The 21028-nt window shown below is 50.1% G+C and overlaps 1 protein-coding gene across 1 annotated transcript; it reads right to left on the minus strand.

The window, feature by feature from the left end:
- Positions 1-13569: 13569 nt before the first annotated feature.
- Positions 13570-17152, minus strand: LOC148788222 (uncharacterized). The gene is made up of 3 exons (XM_088879619.1): positions 14822-17152; positions 13706-14743; positions 13570-13623 (listed from the first exon to the last, which is right to left on the minus strand). The coding sequence occupies exons 1-3, from the start codon at positions 17150-17152 to the stop codon at positions 13570-13572; spliced, it is 3423 nt and encodes a 1140-aa protein (XP_088735745.1).
- Between the last annotated feature and the right edge of the window lie 3876 nt (positions 17153-21028).

The raw sequence follows: 21028 nt of genomic DNA on the forward strand, positions 1-21028 counted from the left end.
ACCCTAAACCCTAAACCCTAAACCCTAAACCCTAAACCCTAAACCCTAAACCCTAAACCCTAAACCCTAAACCCTAAACCCTAAACCCTAAACCCTAAACCCTAAACCCTAAACCCTAAACCCTAAACCCTAAACCCTAAACCCTAAACCCTAAACCCTAAACCCTAAACCCTAAACCCTAAACCCTAAACCCTAAACCCTAAACCCTAAACCCTAAACCCTAAACCCTAAACCCTAAACCCTAAACCCTAAACCCTAAACCCTAAACCCTAAACCCTAAACCCTAAACCCTAAACCCTAAACCCTAAACCCTAAACCCTAAACCCTAAACCCTAAACCCTAAACCCTAAACCCTAAACCCTAAACCCTAAACCCTAAACCCTAAACCCTAAACCCTAAACCCTAAACCCTAAACCCTAAACCCTAAACCCTAAACCCTAAACCCTAAACCCTAAACCCTAAACCCTAAACCCTAAACCCTAAACCCTAAACCCTAAACCCTAAACCCTAAACCCTAAACCCTAAACCCTAAACCCTAAACCCTAAACCCTAAACCCTAAACCCTAAACCCTAAACCCTAAACCCTAAACCCTAAACCCTAAACCCTAAACCCTAAACCCTAAACCCTAAACCCTAAACCCTAAACCCTAAACCCTAAACCCTAAACCCTAAACCCTAAACCCTAAACCCTAAACCCTAAACCCTAAACCCTAAACCCTAAACCCTAAACCCTAAACCCTAAACCCTAAACCCTAAACCCTAAACCCTAAACCCTAAACCCTAAACCCTAAACCCTAAACCCTAAACCCTAAACCCTAAACCCTAAACCCTAAACCCTAAACCCTAAACCCTAAACCCTAAACCCTAAACCCTAAACCCTAAACCCTAAACCCTAAACCCTAAACCCTAAACCCTAAACCCTAAACCCTAAACCCTAAACCCTAAACCCTAAACCCTAAACCCTAAACCCTAAACCCTAAACCCTAAACCCTAAACCCTAAACCCTAAACCCTAAACCCTAAACCCTAAACCCTAAACCCTAAACCCTAAACCCTAAACCCTAAACCCTAAACCCTAAACCCTAAACCCTAAACCCTAAACCCTAAACCCTAAACCCTAAACCCTAAACCCTAAACCCTAAACCCTAAACCCTAAACCCTAAACCCTAAACCCTAAACCCTAAACCCTAAACCCTAAACCCTAAACCCTAAACCCTAAACCCTAAACCCTAAACCCTAAACCCTAAACCCTAAACCCTAAACCCTAAACCCTAAACCCTAAACCCTAAACCCTAAACCCTAAACCCTAAACCCTAAACCCTAAACCCTAAACCCTAAACCCTAAACCCTAAACCCTAAACCCTAAACCCTAAACCCTAAACCCTAAACCCTAAACCCTAAACCCTAAACCCTAAACCCTAAACCCTAAACCCTAAACCCTAAACCCTAAACCCTAAACCCTAAACCCTAAACCCTAAACCCTAAACCCTAAACCCTAAACCCTAAACCCTAAACCCTAAACCCTAAACCCTAAACCCTAAACCCTAAACCCTAAACCCTAAACCCTAAACCCTAAACCCTAAACCCTAAACCCTAAACCCTAAACCCTAAACCCTAAACCCTAAACCCTAAACCCTAAACCCTAAACCCTAAACCCTAAACCCTAAACCCTAAACCCTAAACCCTAAACCCTAAACCCTAAACCCTAAACCCTAAACCCTAAACCCTAAACCCTAAACCCTAAACCCTAAACCCTAAACCCTAAACCCTAAACCCTAAACCCTAAACCCTAAACCCTAAACCCTAAACCCTAAACCCTAAACCCTAAACCCTAAACCCTAAACCCTAAACCCTAAACCCTAAACCCTAAACCCTAAACCCTAAACCCTAAACCCTAAACCCTAAACCCTAAACCCTAAACCCTAAACCCTAAACCCTAAACCCTAAACCCTAAACCCTAAACCCTAAACCCTAAACCCTAAACCCTAAACCCTAAACCCTAAACCCTAAACCCTAAACCCTAAACCCTAAACCCTAAACCCTAAACCCTAAACCCTAAACCCTAAACCCTAAACCCTAAACCCTAAACCCTAAACCCTAAACCCTAAACCCTAAACCCTAAACCCTAAACCCTAAACCCTAAACCCTAAACCCTAAACCCTAAACCCTAAACCCTAAACCCTAAACCCTAAACCCTAAACCCTAAACCCTAAACCCTAAACCCTAAACCCTAAACCCTAAACCCTAAACCCTAAACCCTAAACCCTAAACCCTAAACCCTAAACCCTAAACCCTAAACCCTAAACCCTAAACCCTAAACCCTAAACCCTAAACCCTAAACCCTAAACCCTAAACCCTAAACCCTAAACCCTAAACCCCTAAACCCCTAAACCCCAAACCCCAAACCCCAAACCCCAAACCCCAAACCCCAAACCCTAAACCCCAAACCCTAAACCCCCAACCCCCAACCCCCAAACCCCCAACCCCCAAACCCCCAAACCCCAAACCCCAAACCCCAAACCCCAAACCCCAAACCCTATACCCTAAACCCCAAACCCCAAACCCCAAACCCCAAACCCCAAACCCCAAACCCCAAACCCCAAAACCCCAAAACCCCAAAACCCCAAACCCCAAACCCCAAACCCCAAAACCCCAAACCCCAAACCCCAAACCCCAAACCCTAAACCCTAAACCCTAAACCCTAAACCCTAAACCCTAAACCCTAAACCCCTAAACCCCAAACCCCAAACCCCAACCCCTAAACCCCTAAACCCCAAACCCCAAACCCTAAACCCTAAACCCTAAACCCTAAACCCTAAACCCTAAACCCTAAACCCTAAACCCCTAAACCCCTAAACCCCTAACCCCTAACCCCTAAACCCTAAACCCTAAACCCTAAACCCTAAACCCTAAACCCCTAAACCCCTAAACCCCTAAACCCCAAACCCTAAACCCTAAACCCTAACCCTAAACCCTAAACCCTAAACCCTAAACCCTAAACCCTAAACCCCCAACCCCCAAACCCTAAACCCCCAAACCCCAAACCCCAAACCCCAAACCCCAAACCCTATACCCTAAACCCCAAACCCTAAACCCCAAACCCCAAACCCCAAACCCCAAACCCCAAACCCCAAACCCCAAACCCCAAAACCCCAAAACCCCAAAACCCCAAACCCCAAACCCCAAAACCCCAAACCCCAAACCCTAAACCCTAAACCCTAAACCCTAAACCCTAAACCCTAAACCCTAAACCCTAAACCCTAAACCCTAAACCCTAAACCCTAAACCCTAAACCCTAAACCCTAAACCCTAATTCTTCCACCACCAACCACCACCAAACCACCACTTGTTCAGCCTCACCACCACCGCCAACAGACAGCCCATCTCCTTCTCCACCGCGGCGTCACCGCCGCGCCGCCGCCGGCCGGTCGCCGGAATTTTCCACCGGCGAGTGAAGCTACACGCGCACCACCGTTGGATGCGTCTCGAGAAACCCGTCACAATGGTGCTGGTTGTGCAGTGATCGGACGTCGGACGCCGCCGGACGCGCCTCCCAAAGCTGCCTGAATCGCGCCATTTTCGCCCTTGATTCGCCGGCGACTTCTCTCTAAAATTCCGGCCAATTTCTGGCGATTCGCCGGTCGTACCATACACCATTTTGCTCGCCTTGATGAGCTCTACAATTCCCCCCGTTCAATTTCACGTTTCCTCCACGCATGAAGATGGGCTTCGACCTCGACCGCCGCTAGCCTTCGCCGTCGATTCGCCGTCGTCAGGGCGACCCACGGTCGCGGACCACCAGCGTTCGAATCGTCTCCTCAGTGCGAGTCTTTTGAGACTAGGCTCGCCCAATTTCATGGCCGGAGTGAAAAGATCTTGCAATTCCCGTCCGTGCGCCGTCGCCAACGTTCGGGCCGCCGTATCTCCGCCGTCCGACGTCGTTTCAGTGGCGGACCACCACCATTGGCCTCGCCTGGCCATGGCGCACCCAACCGTCCGGTCAGAAAAACCCATCGGAGACCGGCCAGAAGTCCCTCCACCGGTTGCCGGCAACCGTGAAGAGGTGTTGACCGAGTCTGACCCGTTGACCGAGTTGACTCGGTCAACTCAGTCAACCCAACCAATTCAGCAGCCGCCTCGCTCGATTCTGACGCCGAACCTTCCGAAAAAATCATTTGCCGAAGTTGTTGCGCCATCTCGGGCCTCAAAAAACGCAAAATCGGCAACTCACAAATACTTCCTTGCGGATTCGCCACAACCCGCTATCGGTACAATTTTGACGGGAGACCAAGGTCCGAAATTGTTGTTCACAGATGCCGAGACCGAGGTCCTTGCAGCTCCATTTAGGTTCGCACTCGTTGGAAAATTTTCACATGGAGCACCCTCCTACAGCATGCTTCACAAACTGATCGCGGGAACGGGCATCCAAAATAAATTCACGGTTAGTATGCTGAACAACAGGCATGTCTTAATTTCCTTATCTTGTGAAGCAGATTATACTCGTCTGTGGTTGCGGCGTATATGGTATATCCAGGGGTACCCAATGCGCATTTTCAAGTGGACTCCTACTTTCACACCGTCTAAGGAGTCATCAATTGTATCGGTGTGGGTTAGTTTTCCGGAGCTACCAGCACATCTGTTCCGCAAGGAAGTTCTATTCACGGTGGCGAGCATGATTGGAACTCCTCTGCAAATTGACGATGCAACTCTCAATCAGTCCAAGCTCTCCAAGGCAAGGGCATGCATTGAATTGGATCTTCTCAAACCGCGCCTTGAAGACTTTCAAATCCAGATTTGTGGGGCCACTATCGTGCAGCGTATTGAGTACGAGGATATCCCACACTACTGCTCGTTGTGCAAACATGTTGGGCATCGAGACTCAGACTGCTATACAGAAGGAGATGCTCCCAAACCTCCGCCCCGGAAGCCGAGCAATCGGGAAATGAAAGGAAAGAAGGTTGCTGAAGAGGTCGGACGGGGCAAAGCAGTAACAAAGGAACAGGTTGGGACTGAGACAACCAAAGCATTTGAGAGAGGTGAATCAAGCAGGTACCCTTCTAATCCCTCTAATGATAACATTGTGTCGGTGAATGTCGCTAACACTACCGGCGATGATGGAAGTATGGGTGAGGAGAATTCGGCAAATAAAATGGCTGAAGGAAATTGGATACAAGTTGGAAATGCTACCATGCTTTTACAAGAGAATTCAGATAAGGGGGAGACTCTGGTTATCGATGCCACGCCATTGAAGATCTGCGATCCACCTTGCTTTACCAATTGCAACCCTGCAGACTCGGTTGAGCAGTTATTATTGGAGCTGGCATCCCCGGACAAACTGCCTAGAAATGATTTCATCGTAGAGAGATTGCCGGAGTACTTGGTCAAGAATACAGAGTTAAAACTTCGAGTGATGAAACAGAGGAGTACTTCCTGCGGTCCAAGAATAAAGACAGACCGAATCAAGGAAAAGTGGAAGAATCAAAATAGTTGATGTCCTATTATTATGTAAAGGAGTAGTACTCTTACTTTTATGTTTTTGTTGATTTTATATTGTAATGCTGATTTTGCTTTAAAAAAAAAAAAAACCCTAAACCCTAAACCCTAAACCCTAAACCCTAAACCCTAAACCCTAAACCCTAAACCCTAATTCTTCCACCACCAACCACCACCAAACCACTACTTGTTCAGCCTCACCACCACCGCCAACAGACAGCCCATCTCCTCCTCCACCGCGGCGTCACCGCCGCGCCGCCGCCGGCCGGTCGCCGGAATTTTCCATCGGCGAGTGAAGCTACACGCGCACCACCGTTGGATGCGTCTCGAGAAACCCGTCACAATGGTGCTGGTTGTGCAGTGATCGGACGTCGGACGCCGCCGGACGCGCCTCCCAAAGCTGCCTGAATCGCGCCATTTTCGCCCTTGATTCGCCGGCGACTTCTCTCTAAAATTCCGGCCGATTTCCGGCGAGTCGCCGGTCGTACCATACACCATTTTGCTCGCCTTGATGAGCTCTACAATTCCCCCCGTTCAATTTCACGTTTCCTCCACGCATGAAGATGGGCTTCGACCTCGACCGCCGCTAGCCTTCGCCGTCGATTCGCCGTCGTCAGGGCGACCCACGGTCGCGGACCACCAGCGTTCGAATCGTCTCCTCAGTGCGAGTCTTTTGAGACTAGGCTCGCCCAATTTCATGGCCGGAGTGAAAAGATCTTGCAATTCCCGTCCGTGCGCCGTCGCCAACGTTCGGGCCGCCGTATCTCCGCCGTCCGACGTCGTTTCAGTGGCGGACCACCACCATTGGCCTCGCCTGGCCATGGCGCACCCAACCGTCCGGTCAGAAAAACCCATCGGAGACCGGCCAGAAGTCCCTCCACCGGCTGCCGGCAACCGTGAAGAGGTGTTGACCGAGTCTGACCCGTTGACCGAGTTGACTCGGTCAACTCAGTCAACCCAACCAATTCAGCAGCCGCCTCGCTCGATTCTGACGCCGAACCTTCCGAAAAAATCATTTGCCGAAGTTGTTGCGCCATCTCGGGCCTCAAAAAACGCAAAATCGGCAACTCACAAATACTTCCTTGCGGATTCGCCACAACCCGCTATCGGTACAATTTTGACGGGAGACCAAGGTCCGAAATTGTTGTTCACAGATGCCGAGACCGAGGTCCTTGCAGCTCCATTTAGGTTCGCACTCGTTGGAAAATTTTCACATGGAGCACCCTCCTACAGCATGCTTCACAAACTGATCGCGGGAACGGGCATCCAAAATAAATTCACGGTTAGTATGCTGAACAACAGGCATGTCTTAATTTCCTTATCTTGTGAAGCAGATTATACTCGTCTGTGGTTGCGGCGTATATGGTATATCCAGGGGTACCCAATGCGCATTTTCAAGTGGACTCCTACTTTCACACCGTCTAAGGAGTCATCAATTGTATCGGTGTGGGTTAGTTTTCCGGAGCTACCAGCACATCTGTTCCGCAAGGAAGTTCTATTCACGGTGGCGAGCATGATTGGAACTCCTCTGCAAATTGACGATGCAACTCTCAATCAGTCCAAGCTCTCCAAGGCAAGGGCATGCATTGAATTGGATCTTCTCAAACCGCGCCTTGAAGACTTTCAAATCCAGATTTGTGGGGCCACTATCGTGCAGCGTATTGAGTACGAGGATATCCCACACTACTGCTCGTTGTGCAAACATGTTGGGCATCGAGACTCAGACTGCTATACAGAAGGAGATGCTCCCAAACCTCCGCCCCGGAAGCCGAGCAATCGGGAAATGAAAGGAAAGAAGGTTGCTGAAGAGGTCGGACGGGGCAAAGCAGTAACAAAGGAACAGGTTGGGACTGAGACAACCAAAGCATTTGAGAGAGGTGAATCAAGCAGGTACCCTTCTAATCCCTCTAATGATAACATTGTGTCGGTGAATGTCGCTAACACTACCGGCGATGATGGAAGTATGGGTGAGGAGAATTCGGCAAATAAAATGGCTGAAGGAAATTGGATACAAGTTGGAAATGCTACCATGCTTTTACAAGAGAATTCAGATAAGGGGGAGACTCTGGTTATCGATGCCACGCCATTGAAGATCTGCGATCCACCTTGCTTTACCAATTGCCACCCTGCAGACTCGGTTGGGCAGTTATTATTGGAGCTGGCATCCCCGGACAAACTGCCTAGAAATGATTTCATCGTAGAGAGATTGCCGGAGTACTTGGTCAAGAATACAGAGTTAAAACTTCGAGTGATGAAACAGAGGAGTACTTCCTGCGGTCCAAGAATAAAGACAGACCGAATCAAGGAAAAGTGGAAGAATCAAAATAGTTGATGTCCTATTATTATGTAAAGGAGTAGTACTCCTACTTTTATGTTTTTGTTGATTTTATATTGTAATGCTGATTTTGCTTTAAAAAAAAAAAAAAAACCCTAAACCCTAAACCCTAAACCCTAAACCCTAAACCCTAAACCCTAAACCATTCTTCACTTGGCCATTTTCTCTCCACATCTCACTATAATTGTGTGAGATTTTCACACACTTGCACTTCCACCTCCCACCACCACCAAACCACCACTCTTTCAGCCTCACCACCACCACCGTCAGACAGCCCATCTCCTGCTCCGTCGCGGCGGCGCCGCCGCGCCGTCACCGGTCGCCGGTCGGAAAATCTCGCCGGCGCGTCCGAGGTCACGGCCACCACCGTCAGGCTCGCCTCGTCGAGTGCTGTCCAACCATGGTGCGCGTGGCCTGAACGGAGCACGGACGCGCCTTCACCGGCCGATCGAAAATTGCAGATTCGCCCTCAAAGTCGCCGGAATCTTCTCTCTAAGATTCCGGCGCCGTCTCGTCGAATTACCGGCCGTGCTATATACCAAAAGAATCGCCTTGATGAGTAGAGTATTTCCCCCCAAACAATTTGAAGTTTCGTGCACTTGGGACGATGGGCTAACTCCTCCACCGCCGAACGCTTCCACCGTCGATTCGCCGTCGGTAAGCCGACCCACGGTGCCGAGTTCTTGCAAATCTGTGTGCCGAGTTCTTGCAAATCTCCCGTTCGCGCGATCGCCGCCCGTCGCACCGCCGTTCCGCCGTCGGTTCACAAGCGGAGCTACACCATTGCAGTCGCCTCGTCATGGAGAAGCCTCCCGTCCGCCCAGAAATCGACATCGGAGCTCCGGCCGCAGCCTCTCCTCCGGCAGCCGTCGTCCTTGAGCCTCCTTTGACCGAGTTGACTCGGTCAACGGTCAACCCTCCTTTGACCGAGTTGACCCGGTCAACCCAGTTAACCCAACCATTCCAGCAGCCTGCTTCCTCGATCCCGACGCCGATCCTTCCGAAGAAATCATTTGCTGAGGTTGTGGCACCTCCACAGGCCTCGAAAACTGCAAAATCGGCACATCACAAATATTTCCCTACGGACTCGCCACCGGCCGCTTTCGGAACAGTTTTGACAGGAGACAATGGTCCAACATTGCAATTTACAGACGCCGAGACCGAAATCCTTGCAGCTCCATTCAGATTCGCGCTCGTTGGAAAATTTTCGCATGGAGCACCTTCGTACAGCATGCTGCACAAACTGATGGCGGGAACTGGCATCAAAAACAGATTCACGGTTAGTATGCTGAACAACAGGCATGTCTTAATTTCCCTATCATGTGAATCAGATTATACTCGCTTGTGGCTGCGGCGTATTTGGTATACCAGGGGTACCCAATGCGCGTTTTCAAGTGGACTCCTACTTTCACACCGTCTCAGGAGTCATCAATTGTACCGGGGTGGGTTAGTTTCCCGGAGCTACCAGCATATCTGTTCCGCAAGGAAGTTCTATTCACGGTGGCGAGCATGATTGGAACTCCTCTGCAGATTGACGATGCCACACTCAATCAGTCCAAGCTCTCCAAGGCAAGGGCATGCATTGAATTGGATCTTCTCAAACCGCGCCTTGAAAACTTTCAAATCCAGATTTGTGGGACAACTATTGTGCAACGTATTGAGTACGAGGATATCCCGCACTACTGCTCTTTGTGCAAACAAGTTGGGCATCAAGACTCAGACTGCTATACGAAAGGCGATGCTCCGAAACCACCCCCTCGGAAGCCGAGCAATCGTGCGGGAAAGAAGGTTGCTGAAGAGGTCGGGCGAGGCAAAGCAGAGGCAAAGGAAACTGGTGAGAGCTCAAAGATGATGGACCAGCCTGCAAAGGACCCCAGGTACCAAACTGAACACAAAACTGATTCTATGGCTAGCGTGGATGAAAATATTGTTTCTGTTGATATTGCTAACACCACATGTGAGGAGGGAAAAATGGGTGATGAGAATTCGGAAAATAGAATGGCTGAAGGAAATTGGATACAAGTGGAAAATGCTACCATGCTTTTTCAAGAGAATTCAGATAAGGGGGAGACTCTGGTTATCGATGCCACGCCATTGAAGATCTGCGATCCACCTTGCTCTACCAATTGCAACCCTGCAGACTCGGTTGAGCAGTTATTATTGGAGCTGGCAACCCCGGACAAACTGCCTAGAAATGATTTCATCGTAGAGAGATTGCCGGAGTACTTGGTCAAGAATACAGAGTTAAAACTTCGAGTAATGAAACAGAGGAGTACTTCCTGCGGTCCAAGAATAAAGACAGACCGAATCAAGGAAAAGTGAAAGAAACAAAATGGTTGATGTCCTATAATTATGTAAAGGAGTAGTACTCCTGCTTTTATGTTTTTGTTGATTTTATATTGTAACGTTGACTTTGCTTTATTTTCTATGAAGAAGGGATGGGGACTCCGAAAAGCTTCCCCCACCTTCGGGTGTTTAATTTAAAAAAAAAAAAAAAAAAAACCCTAAACCCTAAACCCTAAACCCTAAACCCTAAACCCTAAACCCTAAACCCCAAACCCCAAACCCCAAACCCCAAACCCCAAACCCCAAACCCCAAACCCCCAAACCCAAACCCTAAACCCTAAACCCTAAACCCTAAACCCTAAACCCTAAACCCCAAGCCCCAAGACCCAAGCCCCAAGCCCCAAGCCCCAAGCCCCAAGCCCCAAGCCCCAAACCCCAAACCCCAAACCCCAAACCCCCAAACCCCCAAACCCAAAAACCCTAAACCCTAAACCCCAAACCCCAAACCCCAAACCCCAAACCCCAAACCCCAAACCCCAAACCCCTAAACCCTAAACCCTAAACCCTAAACCCTAAACCCCAAACCCCAAACCCTAAACCCTAAACCCTAAACCCCAAACCCCAAACCCCAAACCCCAAACCCCAAACCCTAAACCCCAAACCCCAAACCCCAAACCCCAAACCCCAAACCCAAACCCAAACCCCAAACCCCAAACCCCAAACCCCAAACCCTAAACCCTAAACCCTAAACCAACTTGCCAAATCCTCTCAACTTCTCATTAGAAGTGTGTGAGATTTAACACACTAAATCTTCCACCACCAAACCACCACTTTTTGAGCCTCACCACCACCACCAACAGACAGCCCACCTCCTCCTCCTCCGCGGCGTCACCGCCGCGCCGCCGCCGGCCGGTCGCCGGAAAATTCCACCGGCGAGTGAAGCCACACGCGCACCACCACTAGATGTGCCTCTGAGAACCCGTCACAACCATGGTGGTTTCGCTCTGAACGGCCACCGGACGCCACCGTACGCGCCCGTCAAAGTTGCAGAAATCGCGCCCAAATCGCCGCTGATTCGCCGCCGGCTTCTCTCTAAAAATTCAGTCGTTTCCCGGCGAGTTACCGACCGTGTTTTATACCATTTTGATCGGCTTGATGAGCTCTACAATTCCCCTCAAACAATTTGAGGTTTCATACACGCACGACGATGGGCTAAGTCCTCGACCGCCGATCACTTCCGCCGTTGATTCGCCGCCGTCACGGCGACCCACGGTCGCGGACCACCACGGTTGGAATCCTCTCCTCAAGGCGAGTCGATTGGGACCGGTTTCGTCAAGTTTCATCACCTGTGTGCCGAGTTCTTGCAAATCTCCCGTTCGCGCGATCGCCGCCCGTCGCACCGCCGTTCCGCCGTCGTCCGCCGTCGGTTCACAGGCGGAGCTACACCATTGCAGTCGCCTCGTCATGGAGAAGCCTCCCGTCCGCCCAGAAATCGACATTGGAGCTCCGGCCGCAGCCTCTCCTCCGGCAGCCGTCGTCCTTGAGCCTCCTTTGACCGAGTTGACTCGGTCAACGGTCAACCCTCCTTTGACCGAGTTGACCCGGTCAACCCAGTTAACCCAACCATTCCAGCAGCCTGCTTCCTCGATCCCGACGCCGATCCTTCCGAAGAAATCATTTGCTGAGGTTGTGGCACCTCCACAGGCCTCGAAAACTGCAAAATCGGCACATCACAAATATTTCCCTACGGACTCGCCACCGGCCGCTTTCGGAACAGTTTTGACAGGAGACAATGGTCCAACATTGCAATTTACAGACGCCGAGACTGAAATCCTTGCAGCTCCATTCAGATTCGCGCTCGTTGGAAAATTTTCGCATGGAGCACCTTCGTACAGCATGCTGCACAAACTGATGGCGGGAACTGGCATCAAAAACAGATTCACGGTTAGTATGCTGAACAACAGGCGTGTCTTAATTTCCCTATCATGTGAATCAGATTATACTCGCTTGTGGCTGCGGCGTATTTGGTATATCCAGGGGTACCCAATGCGCGTTTTCAAGTGGACTCCTACTTTCACACCGTCTCAGGAGTCATCAATTGTACCGGGGTGGGTTAGTTTCCCGGAGCTACCAGCATATCTGTTCCGCAAGGAAGTTCTATTCACGGTGGCGAGCATGATTGGAACTCCTCTGCGGATTGACGATGCCACACTCAATCAGTCCAAGCTCTCCAAGGCAAGGGCATGCATTGAATTGGATCTTCTCAAACCGCGCCTTGAGGATTTCCAAATCCAGATTTGTGGGACAACTATTGTTCAGCGTATTGAGTACGAGGATATCCCAAACTTCTGCTCCTTATGCAAACATGTCGGACACCGAGACTCAGAGTGCTATTCAAAAGGTGATGCTCCCAAGCCACCTCCCCGGAAGCAAAGGAAGAGGGCTGCTGTGGAAGTGGAGCGGGGCAAAGCAGTTGTTCAGGAAGTTGGTGAGAGTTCAAAGACGAGGGAGCAGCCAGAACAGCTTCAGCCTGCTAAGGACACCAGGTACCACGCTGAGCACCAAACTGAAACTATGACTAGCGTCAATGAATTTTCTGTTCCTGCTGATGAAGTTCATAATCCCTGTGAGGCTGGAAAAATGGGTGATTTGCCTGCAGATAATCTTGTTGTTAGTTCTGTGGAAAATATTGTGGAGACTAATTTGCCTAATCTGGTTGTTGGTGTTGTGTATCCTCCGATTGGGGGGGTGGAAATCCAAATGAGGAAGAAACGGGTTACCCTTCCGCAGGCCTCTAAACTGTTCAAAAATCTGAAACTTTTTGGAATGATTTCTCCACCACTAGAGGAATGGGATGAAACGGATGAATCAGAAGGGGAAGACGATGATGTTAACCTGGGTAGCCCACGGCCGCTGAAGATCCAGGATCCAGTTTGCTCGCTAAACAGTAATTCGGCTGACATCGAGGAGAGAGAATAGTACTTTGCTTCTCCAACACCGCCACGAAAATACAGACATCGTTGCACGCATTGGATCACTACAACCACTACAACCACTTAGAAACTTTTAACTATTTTCTGTTTCACAATATTTTGGAGTAGTACTCCTCTGGTTTCTTAAGTGTTTTGTAAGACTTCATTTATTTACTTTTTAATGAAGATGGGATGGGGACCCCGATAAGCATCCCCCACCTTCGGGTGTTTTGACCAAAAAAGAAAAAACCCTAAACCCTAAACCCTAAACCCTAAACCCTAAACCCCAAACCCCAAACCCCAAACCCCAAACCCCAAACCCCAACCCCCAAAACCCCAAAACCCCAAACCCCCAAACCCCAAACCCCAAACCCCAAACCCCAAACCCCAACCCCCCAACCCCCCAAACCCCCAAACCCCCAAAACCCCAAAACCCCAAACCCCAAACCCCAAACCCCAAACCCCAAACCCTAAACCCTAAACCCTAAACCCTAAACCTATTCTTCACTTGCCAAATCCTCTCAACTTCACGGGTACGCTTCGACAAGGGGTAGAAACGCCTTTAGGTTCGTCACTCGCTCCCAAGTGTTCTCCTCGCTGCTGCATCCCCTCCATTTCACCAAGTACTCTGTGTGGTCTTTCTTCGCGGTACTCGTCACTCGGTGATCTAGGATCGCTTCAGCCACCTTCTCCTTCATCTTCTTCAATTCGAGTTGTGGGCGGCTGGGTTGATTGCGGGTATCGTCTTCCCTGTCTGCTGAATACTTCTTCAATTGGCTGACATGGAAGACGTTGTGGATCTTCCACCACGGCGGCAGCTCCACCTTGTATGCTACCGTCCCAATACGCCTAAGGACCGGCAAAGGACCAACATATTTCTGCATCAACCGAGGATCTCTCCCCCTTGATGACTTTGACAATCTCGGATTCGGGACCTTCACCAGCACCAGGTCTCCCGCATTGAACTCAACGAAGCGGCGATTCTGATCTGCATACTTCTTCATCCGCTTCTGAGCTGTCTCCAGGCAACTTTTAGCGATATCAACATTCTGCTTCCAATCCTGGGAGAAACTTCGAGCAAGAGGGGATCTCACACTTTGTGGGATGTCAAGAGTGTGAGGAAGGAGCGGCTGCTGCCCAGTGACGATTTCAAAAGCGCTCTTGTTAGTCGAAGAGCTCTTTTGAGCATTGAAACACAGCTGAGCGACATCCAGGAGCTTCACCCAATCCTTCTGCGTACCTCGCACAAAGTGCCGAAGGTAGTCCTCCAACATAGAATTAAAGCGTTCTGTCTGACCATCGGACTGTGGATGATAGCTCGAGCTCATGGAAAGTGTGGACCCGAGGAGTTTGAACAACTCGGTCCAGAAGATGCCAGTGAAACGGGAGTCACGATCACTGACAATATCTTTTGGCAGTCCCCAATGCTTGACGATGTGCTTGAAAAAGAGATGAGTTGTCCCTTCTGCTGTAACGTGTTTGGGTGCTGCGATAAATGTAGCATATTTTGATAAACGATCTACCACGACGATGATAGAGCCTAAGTTCTCGACATTGGGCAATCCAGAGATGTAATCCATGGAGACGCTCTCCCATGGACGCTTTGGGATGGGAAGTGGTTGCAGCAGACCGGCCTTCTTCTGATGATCTGCCTTGTCCTGCTAACAAATCAAACAAGTGCGGACATGCGTCTCGACATCGTCCCGCATCTGTGGCCAATGATAGGCCCTCCGCACCAAAGCAAACGTGCGCTCCTGTCCTTGGTGTCCCGCCCAAAGTGTGTCGTGGCATTCGGAAAGAAGTGATTTCCGTAGGTCCCCGCCTCTCGGAATATATACGCGGTTTCCCTTGGTCATCAGCAATCCATCCTCGATCCAAAAGTGTCGAGCCTTGCCCTGCTCGACAAGCCGAATCAGGCGTTGCGCCACGGGATCTCTCGGTAGTAACTCCCGCACCTGATCCTTCGTAGAGATAGCAGCCGCGCTAGAAGAGAGCGCTGCTATCGACTCCAAGTTCGCCAAGTCCGCCCTGCGGCTCAAGGTATCTGCTGACTGCTTCCTAAGCTCCACAAGCTTAGGTTGCGGTATTCTGTACGGTGCCCTAGCGGGCGGTCTCGTGCCAGGCACCAACTCAATCTCGTGATCCACTGCCCTCTTCGGTGGTAGCTTCCGAGGCAGCTCATCTGGCATCACGTCTTCAGACTCCCCCAACAGTTCCTTACTACCGCCCGGGGTGGGCCCTGACACCTCTTCCATCTCTTCAAAACAAAGGGTACCCAAGTAGGAGATCTCATCCTGCTTGTGCCCCTTCTCAAACTGCATGGCCGACAAGTTCTTCTCTCCAGTACGTCCGGCCAAGGTAGGAATGACACACGGCTTCGCCCCCAACATCATCAGCGAATCGGCATGAGGTAAGACAGCAGTGCGTGTATCCCGTAGAAATTCAAGCCCAAGGATAAGCTTGAAGTCGTCCATTGCCACAACAGAAAGATTGGTCTTGCCCTCATAAGCACCAACCTTAATCAGCACAGACTTGGCTACACCGGCAATGGGTTGTGCAGCCGAGTTGATCGCCTTCACACGCCCAACTCCTTTCTCCAACACGAGCCCGAGTCTCTCCACTTCGGCGCTCGCAAGGTAGTTGTGAGAGGCTCCAGTGTCGATCATGGCTCGAATCGGCTTGCCATGAATCTTCACATCCACGAACATCAACCCTTTCTTCCTAGGAATCCGGGGCTGAACTTCTTCTTCTTTCTTCTCCGGCTGTTCCACAGTAAGAGCCGGGATGGTCTTTTTCGCCAGGGGTGGCACAACTCTCTTTGCCGCCACCGTAGAGAATGTGTTGCACCATTGGTTCACGGCCCCCAAGTTGTCCTCATCCTCCTCCGTGTCATTCTCACCACCTGCCTCTGCTTGTGGCTCCACACTCTTTGAGGACGACACCTTGTCGGTAAAGGTCGTTGCCAATGCATTCAACACCTGTCTCTTCGGGCAATCCCGATACATATGCGGACCATCGCAGATTAAACACCCTCTCCTCCTCTCGGGTGCTCCCTGCTTGTTCTCCTGGGGCCTGTTCCTGTCTGAACCGCTCTGTGAGCCATTCTGAGAGTGGGGCCTTTGGTCTCCCCCACCTCTGCTGAAATTATTTCTGAACGATTTCATCCCATTCCACTTACTCCGCTCAGGACTAGGCGTCGCTTGCCTATCCTTCTGAGTCTCCAGGTTGAAATCTGCCAAGCATTCGGCCGCTATAATAGCCGAACTCAAATCAGTCACTCGTTGCCTCTGCAACTCGTTTCTCGCCCACTGTTTCAAGCCTTCCATGAAAGTGAACAGCTTGTCTGCCTCCGACATGTCTCGGATGTTCAGCATCATCGCTGAGAAAGCTTTGACATATTCCCGCACGGAACCTGTATGTTCAAGCTTTCGCAATGCCCTCCTGGCATTGTACTCCACATTCTCGGGGAAGAACTGCTCTCTGATCGCCTCCCGTAGAAGAGCCCACGTGTCGAGCTGTATTTGATGTGCCTGGATCTCCGCAAACTTGGTCCGCCACCACAGCTTTGCGTCACCAGTCAGGTACATGGTCGCAGTCGCAACCTTCCTTGCCTCGTCCCGCACGTCTGCCGCAAGGAAGTACTGGTCCATGTCGAAGAGGAAGTTCTCGACCTCCTTCGCATCACGCTCACCGCTATAGGCCTTCGGTTCTGGTATTCGAAGCCTAGCACCGGGGTCGTGAGCAACCATAGGCGTGCTACCCACCGCACGCTGGAGCAATCCAATCTGAATGGACATCTGCTCCATGTCACGCCGCATATCGGCAATGCTGTCGTTTCCGAATACGCCAGCCATCTCCTGAATCACGTGCCGACACTCGTCCAACTCCGAATTCAGCACCGTGATCTCAGATTCTAGGGAAGAGACCTTCGTCTCCAATTCCTCCAATCGGGAGTGTCCGTCCTCCGGGTTCTCAGCTCTCTCGCTGGATGAAGTTGCGGCATGTCGCGGGCTTTCCGGATCTTGCCCCGATGCCTTCGCAGCAGTAGCGGTGCGCCTCGGCCCCATCGTGGCACGAGGCTCTGATACCACCTCTCACGAGGCGCCTATCACACAGCGCATCGTGTGGCTAGTAGTCCGCTGACTACGTCCGCCAATACCTCCGCTCGGCACTAATGCAGCGCGCCGAATATATCAGAGTCGGGAGGAACAAATCACAAAATCGTAAATTGCGCACGCGGATTCAGAAAACCAAATTGCATTGAACTGAAAAATGCGTATACAATGATCAACGATGCTAGAGCAAGGGGTTCGCCTTGAGGGGGACTCCAACACGTTACTAAACCAAGCTTCTTGAACTCATTCCCCCCTATAATAGGCTTAAAAAAATAAATCCTATCGTCTACACTAGACACTAGGAAAGCTGAAATTTGCAACTCAAGAGGCGTAACGTCCCCTTGAGGAATCTAAACAACAGAAAGCAAATAACAAAGCAGAAACAAAGCAATAAAAGACCTACACCTAGGACTCTAAGACTAGTTGGTTGTCCAGCGTCTGTCGATGAAGGCTGAGTGGTCGGCCATGTAGAACGGTTGAGTGGCCATGTAGAAGGGATGGGGATCCCGACAATTCCCCTATTTCAAAAAAAAAACCCTAAACCCTAAACCCTAAACCCCAAACCCCAAACCCCAAACCCCAAACCCTAAACCCTAAACACTAAACCCAAACCCAAAACCCAAAACCCAAAACCCAAAACCCGAAACCCGAAACCCGAAACCCCAAATCCCAAACCCCAAACCCCAAACCCCAAACCCTAACCCCCAAACCCCAAACCCCAAACCCCAAACCCTAAACCCTAAACCGCAATTCTAACTGTGCTTTATTTTTAATGAAGATGGGATGGGGACCCCGATAAGCATCCCCCACCTTCGGGTGTTATGACTAAGAAAAAAAAAACCCTAAACCCTAAACCCTAAACCCTAAACCCTAAACCCTAACCCTAACCCCTAACCCTAACCCCTAACCCCTAACCCCTAAACCCTAGCCCCTAGCCCCTAGCCCCAAGCCCCAAGCCCCAAGCCCAAAGCCCTAAGCCCTAAGCCCGAAGCCCTAAGCCCAAAGCCCGAAGCCCTAAGCCTTAAGCGCTAAGCCCTAAGCCCTAAACCCTAAACCGTCTGGGTTTAGGGTTTAGGGTTGGTAAATTCTCTCATGGAAAACCTCAATTCCGACACTTGCATCGTCAGTATGCTTAATGCCAAGCATGTACTTATTTGTCTCTCCAACGAATCCGACTTTTTCTATCTTTGGCTGAGAAGAATTTGGCACATTCAAGGATTTCCGATGCGCATTTTCAAATGGACACCGTCATTCACACCGGCTCAGGAATCCTCTATTATTCCGGTTTGGGTACGTTTTCCTGAACTCCCAGCTCATTTGTTTCATAAGGATGCTCTATTTGCGGTAGCAAACATGATAGGAACACCACTTCAAATCGACGACTGCACGTTGAATCAACCCAAGCTCTCTAACGCTAGAATTAGCATTGAGATTGATCTTAACAAACCACTTGTGGAGGGTTTTAACCTATAAATCAATGGAGTCACAATTCATCAAAAAGTGGAATATGAGCAGCTTCCAAAATATTGCAACCTTTGTAAACACATCGGTGACGACAACTTGGAGTGTTACACAATGGGCAATGCCCCCCGCCCCCCTCCACGAGCCAAAAAGTCAAAAGGAAAGGAGACAATGGGAACGGAGGAACAGGTTGTGCCTGGGAAAGCTAACGCACTTGAGAGGGGTGAATGCTCCAAAAGCAGGTACTCTACTAACCTCTCTAATGACAATGTTGATATTGGTAAACATGGTAAGCATGATGAGAATGATGAGCATGTGGATAATGATAACTGTACTGCACACGGTGAAAACATTTTGGAGAATGATGAGCATGTGGATAATGATAACTGTACTACACACGGTGAAAACATTTTGGAGAGTGATATGCTTGCCGATAATCTTGCTGTTGGTGCTGTGTATTGTCCTATTGGGGGATGGAAATGCAAACGAGAAAGCAACGGATTAACCTCCAACAGGCCTCTAAACTATTCAGAGGTCTTAAAACTTTTGGAGTTATTGTTCGACAACTGAATGTTTGGGATGACACGGATGAATCAGAAGGGGAAGACGATGATATCAACCTGGGTAGCCCACGGCCGCTGAAGATTCAGGATCCAGAGTGCTCACTGAACCTTAATCCGGCTGAGATCGACGATGGAGAGCAGTTCTTTGTTCCCTCTCCAGCCCGGCCTGAGAGAAACAGATGTCGCATCAGGCAATTTTGATGCTGTGCCGCTGCAACCGCATTGCTCCTTTAAACTTTTTGTTGTATCACAATGTAAAGGAGCAGTACTCCTTTTATATTTTACTGCTTTTTACTTTGTAATGCTACTTGTTGTTCCGTTTTTAATGAAGATGGGATGGGGACCCCAAAAAGCCTCCCCCACCCTTGGGTGTTTTAATTAAAAAAAAAAACCCTAAACCCTAAACCCTAAACCAAACCCTAAACCCTAAACCCTAAAAAACCCACTTGGCAAATTCTCTCAACTTCTCACTAGAAGTGTGTGAGATTTAACACACTAAACCTTCCACCACCAACCACCACCCTTTCAGACTCACCACCACCACCAACAGACAGCCCACCTCCTCCTCCACTGTGGCGTCGCCGACGGCCGGTCGCCGAAAAATTCCACCGGCGAGTGAAGCCACACGCGCACCACCACTAGATGCGCCTCTGAAAACCCATCACATCCATGGTGGTCTCGCACTAAACGGCCACCGGAAGCCGTCGTACGCGCCCGACGAAGTTGCAGAAATCGCGCCCAAATCGCCCCAGATTCGCCGCCGGCTTCTCTCTAAAAATCCGGCCGTTTCCCGGCGAGTTGCCGGCCGTGTTGTATACCATTTTGATCATCTTGATGAGTTCTACAATTCCCCTCAAACAATTTGAGGTTTCATCCACTGTAGGTGATGGGCTAAGTCCACGACCACCGCCACGTTTTTCCATCGATTCGCCGTCGACAAGCAGACCCACGGTCGTGGACCACCAGCGTTCGCTTTGCCTCTTAACGGCGAGTCTTCTGAGACCTGTCTCATTGAATTTCATCACCGGTACACGAAGTTCTCTCCTTTCTCCTCCGTCCGCCGTCGCCGATCTTCAAACCGCAGTTTAGTGGCGGAGCACCACCATTGGCCTCGCCTGGCCATGGCGCACCCAACCGTCCGGTCAGAAATGGCCATCGGAGAACAGCCTGAAACTTCCACCTACTGCCGGCGACCGTGAAAGAGAGTTGACCGAGTCTGACCCGGTCAACTCGGTCAACCCAACCAATTCAGCAGCCTGCGTCCTCGATCCCGACGTCGATCCTTCCGAAGAAATCATTTGCTGAAGTTGTGGCGCCTCCACAAGCCTCGAAAACTGCAAAATTGGCACATCACAAATATTTCCCTGCGGACTCGCCTTCGGCCGCTTTTGGAAAAGTTTTGACGGGAGACAATGGTCCAACATTGCAGTTTACAGACGTCGAGACCCAAATCCTTGCAGCTCCATTCAGATTCACGCTCGTCGGAAAATTTTCGCATGGAGCACCCTCATACAGCATGCTGCACAAACGATCGCGGGAACTGGCATAAAAAATAAATTCACGATTAGTATGCTGAACAGCAGACATGTCTTAATTTCCTTATCTTGTGAAGCAGATTATACTCGTCTGTGGTTGCGGCGCATTTGGTATATCCAGGGGTACCCAATGCGCATGTTCAAGTGGACTCCTACTTTCACTCCGTCTCAAGAGTCATCAATTGTACCAGTTTGGGTTAGTTTCCCAGAGCTGCCAGCACATATGTTCCGCAAGGAAGTTCTATTCACGGTGGCGAGCATGATTGGAA

Source organism: Sesamum indicum, linkage group LG4 (assembly GCF_026168435.1).
Source record: "Sesamum indicum cultivar Baizhima isolate 11 linkage group LG4, ASM2616843v1, whole genome shotgun sequence".
Taxonomy (NCBI): domain Eukaryota; kingdom Viridiplantae; phylum Streptophyta; class Magnoliopsida; order Lamiales; family Pedaliaceae; genus Sesamum; species Sesamum indicum.